Raw genomic sequence first — 4,680 nt, 5'->3', positions numbered from 1 at the left:
AGAGACTGCCACCCGTGGTTCGCAGGAAAGCAGAGGAATGGCATTAGCATGGGAAAACGCCAAATCAATAAAGTTTCCAGCTGCCCCTGAATCTATCCTAGCTGTGGTTTTTATACTTCTTTAGCGTGATGGGAATTTCAAAAGGAGGAAAACTCTCACTCACCGGCCCCCCCGACCGTTTGATGGGACGGTCGGGGCAGGATGTGCGTAGATGGCCAGGGCTCCCACAGTGCAGACATAAGTTCTCACGCATGCGTCTCCCTCTTTCTTCAGGTGTCAGACGCGTGGAGCCCAACTCCATGGGTTCACCCGGTGAGCTTTGAAACTGGCGAGGCAGCATTGAGGTCACGGAGGACAGTTCAGCCTTGAGGTCTTCGTGCGCGAAGAAGATTAGAAGTGTATCCTGCCTTCACCCATCGGGTTAGGCTCCAGCAACCCCGTGACCCCAAAGAGACAAACGCTTAAGAAGATGCATGAATGAACCAGCACATAAAAACATGACAAGTTGGGGTCTCCCAAAACACCAACCAAGTGTCAATATGTGATGACTTGGGAATGAGAATGTTTTCACTGACACATTCACTCCTAGATACAGCTTAGAGATGCTGCTTTTGGACTGTGGGAGCAAGCCGCAGTGCACGAAGAGAACGCACGAGTGTGAGGAGAACATGAAAAGTCTGTCAGCAAACACCAAACTTTTAATCAACATTTTGGATTTTTATTTTTAGGACTATGAACAAGAATAACACATGCAAGTATAAACAGGAATCAGTCGTCTCATGTTTGGAAACCACACACTGATTGAAGAGCAGATTAAAGAGCGATTGTCTGTTGTAGGACAGAATCAGCTGCACCACCTTAAACTGCCTCTTAAGGTGCTCTGACGTTACATAACAAATACCTTTTTAGGTACTTCCTCATGGTGTTATCCCTCACACCGTAGATGATGGGGCTGATGGAGCGCGGCAGGATCTGCACAATGATGAAGCTAGCAAAGAGCGAGTCCGCCTGATCCTTTGGGAACGTCTTCAGGATGAACTCGTTGAGCTGGGGGGCTGCGTACGTGGTGGTGCACAGCAACACCTGAACTGCGTGCAGCAGGATCGTATTTCTGGCTTTCTTGGAGCTTTTGCTGGCTGTTTTTGCAGTGAACAGGATCTTGAAGTACGTGTAAAAGATAATGAGCCAAACTATGACTAGATACACATAATAGGTGTAGTCCCTCTTCTTGATGGCGATCGGATTTGGGAAGGCGGTTTCTCTGACACAAAAAACTCGGGAATGATAAAATTCCAGCGGCTCTGTGGCCAAAGTTATGAACAGATCAGGAAGGACGGACACCAAGCTGGTCATCCACATGAACCCAATTAACAAATGCGTTCTTCTGATGGTCCAGATCTGAGCGTGGCGGAGCGGCATGCAGACGGCGATGTAGCACTCCACCGCCATGCAGGCCAGGCTCAGAGGCGTGTTTTCGCTGGTGAAGAGGGTGACCAGGACCAGGATGCTGCAGATGGAAACGCTGAGCTGTCTGATGGTGTAGCTGATGACGAACAAGGAGATGGCCAGAATCAGCTGGATCATGTCGTTGACCACCATGTGAATGAAAAGGATGTAGCGAGGATTCATGTAGAAAATCTGCAGGAAAAGTTCACACACCTTATTCCACCTTATACAGCTTCAGTTTTTAGGTAGGGTTCTGCAAACCCAGCAGGATGCAGACCTCGAGACCTGGAGTTTAGTTGCTTCTGGGTTTGAGTTCCGGACCTTCAGACATCCTCGTCTGAGAACGGCTGCTTTGCATAAACTCTACTCTGAACGTAAACAACTGGATGAATCGCTTTAATATCAGCATTAACTGCTATATTCTGAATTTCAAAAACATTCAGTTTTGCCAAAAAAAAAAAGTTCACATACTTTTTTAAGCTTTTAGTAAAATCAAACAGGATTTCAAGAGAAGATGCTCCAGAACAGCAGTGGATAAACCACTGTTTAAACTATTCAACCGGCCCATTTAACTCAGGGGTGTCAAACTCAATCACACAAGCGGGCGAAATCCAAAACACATCTTAAGTCACGGGCCGAACAGGATAAACGTTTATTGAAGTCTAAAACTACATTTAAAAAAAAATAAAAACCACAACTTTTTAACATAATTATGAACTAGATATACAGCATTACCTGTGATAATGCTAGTGTGAAGATGCTGAAATTGATAGCTGAAAACGCTGAAGCTGGTAGCCAGCTAAAATATTAGCTAAATGCCAAATTAGCCTAAAAAAACAACAAAAAAGAAAATAAAACAAATAAAAGAAAAACTTAGGTTAGCCAAAACAGCTAGCATGTAGCTGAAATATTAGCTAAACTTCAAAACAGCCTAACAAATCTTAGTAAATACCAAAATTGTCCAAAAAGCTAGGAGAAAGACAATTTTTAAAACATTAAAACTCTAACTTTTTAACAAATTATGAATAATAAAAAGGCAGGAATGTTATTCCAGAATAAATCAACTTAAACCTTAAATAACTTCCAATATTTTACTCTCCATAAAAATATATTTTGTCAAAATTATTCAAGTTAGAAATGAGCGCAAGAGAACATCGGGCCACTAATAACAATAAAATAAAATGATCTGGAGGGCCGGATAGCATCACCCGAGGGCCGGATCCGGCCCCAGGGCCTCGACTTTGACACATGTATACTGAATGGTAATAAATTCTCACCATATTTGCTTTATTTTCCTTATAACTGTGTTGTTCCCTTGTAGATGGCACTGAAAATACATTGACCATTGTTTAGGTGCAGGAAGTGAATCTGCATTTCTGTGGTGTTGGAGGAATTGTCATTTGTTTGAGGTCTTTTGAGGTCGGACAGTCCTTTTTCCCATCATTCCAACACCACATGAACATAACACTCCTCAAAGTTTACAGTGGTCCCTGAACAACATCAAACCATTAGTGCAATCGGCACTAAGAGAGGAGTAAAGTCACAGTTTTACTCCAAGTGAAAGCATGTTTTCATCCAGATTTGATGTTGTTTCTGCCTCTTATGATTCCCAAAACCTCCCAGGCTTCTGGTTCTGGTTTGGTCCTTTTATATTAAATTTTAGAATCCTTTGTGGCCTCCAAGTGAAGACTTTTGCCCACCCCTGTCTTAGAACAAACAGTTTCTTCTCTGAACTTCAGGGTTTTTTTTCATAAATATAGACTTATCTTGATGTGGAAACATTTTTGAACTTTCATTTCAATCCTATCTTTTTGGGTGGTGAGTTTGGTTTCACTCCAGCACCGATGGAGATTACGCTTCTGCAGAATCCACTGTGTTTTTATTTAATAGGGACAAACAAAAAAGAAACATAGATCATTATGTAGAAACCTGTCTCACTGCCTGTTTTAAATAGTCAGAAGTTTCTGTTCTTTTCTTCAGATTTCCTTTGAGTCTCACACAGTTTTAACTTTAGCGGCAGATGACTGAGGGGATTAGTGAACACCCACCTGGTGTTTGGAGAAGGTGTGAATGAGACTGGCGTTGATGTAGACGATGGTGATGCCGACAGCAACCACCATCACGTTCTTGGCCACGGCTTTGCTGAAGGGGTCCGGATACCGAACCACAGACGTCACGTTGAGCGCTGCAGAAGTCATCTCTTAAGGAACGAAGCTGTCCTCAGATATTTCATGTAGAACTATCAATGTGATTCACAGAAGTCATCCAACCGAAGAACGCCGTTCAGTCTGAGACAGAACCAGAAACACAAAGCAAACATTTGCAAACTGCAGCAAGAGTTCAGGTGGACTAAAGACGGCTAGGATCAGGATTTGTTGGGATTATGAACAAATACAGCTGCAGATCAATGAACTTCTGTTTCATCTTGAGCGTCTGCTTATCCACCAGATCCAGAAATAGATCCTCATCAAACAGCAGCAGATCTTCAGCTCAGTCTCGATGCTCACCTGTCTGTAGTCGGGCTCCTCACTGCTCAGCTGCTTCTGCTGGTTTCTCCTCCAGCTGAAGCTTCTGGAATCTTTGCTCCCATTTTAGTGCAGCAGAGATCTCCTTCTGACACAAACAGCAGCAGCTCAGCACTTCTCAGGACAGATTTAAGATTTCACGGTCAAAATTCTGGTTTCTAACTACAGACGTGAAGAACATCTGACTGAGATGGAAGTCTTCCTCCTGACCTGCAGACCAGACCTCATCACAGACCCACAGCTGCTGAACTGAACTATAGAAAGAGGTCCAAACCCAACATGGTCTTAAACCAGATTTACTCTCAAGTACCTGCAGAAGGTCAGGAGATGTCGCAAATATGAAAGTCAAGGAGTTCCAAATGTGATCCAATCCTGGATGGTTGAAGTTTTTTATCTTCATGTGATGAAAAAAACTTGAAGGTCTTAAGGAAAAACAGCAGCTCTGGTTCAGGAGTCCTACAGAACACTGGTGGTCCAGATATTCACCGTAAACATTCCTGCTTCATCACATGATCCTTCATGACAGCCACAGAGCAGAAGTTTACCTTCTCTGCTTCAACCTGTAGGTCTGAAGGTTCTCCTCCAGAGAAGCTCGGCCTGTTTTAAGGTGTGTAACACCCCCCACTCCCCCCCTCATCCCCAGGTGTTGCACAGTGTGTTGCTGTTGTGTGTTTTGTGTCACACAGTTTCTGTAAACCAGATTTTCTCC

The 4,680-nt window shown here is 43.5% G+C and overlaps 1 protein-coding gene across 1 annotated transcript; it reads right to left on the bottom strand.

Moving 5' to 3' along the window:
• Positions 1-845: 845 nt before the first annotated feature.
• On the bottom strand, positions 846-3,813 carry LOC112138189 (odorant receptor 131-2). Its single transcript, XM_024260758.2, has 2 exons — positions 3,495-3,813; positions 846-1,638 (listed from the first exon to the last, which is right to left on the bottom strand). Exons 1-2 carry the CDS (start codon positions 3,642-3,644, stop codon positions 871-873), a joined length of 918 nt encoding a protein of 305 aa, XP_024116526.2. The 5' UTR covers positions 3,645-3,813; the 3' UTR covers positions 846-870.
• Positions 3,814-4,680: the final 867 nt, after the last annotated feature.

The sequence above is a fragment of the Oryzias melastigma genome, unplaced genomic scaffold (assembly GCF_002922805.2).
Source record: "Oryzias melastigma strain HK-1 unplaced genomic scaffold, ASM292280v2 sc00916, whole genome shotgun sequence".
NCBI classification, from domain to species: Eukaryota; Metazoa; Chordata; class Actinopteri; order Beloniformes; family Adrianichthyidae; genus Oryzias; species Oryzias melastigma.
This window is presented reverse-complemented; position numbering and strand designations above follow the sequence as displayed.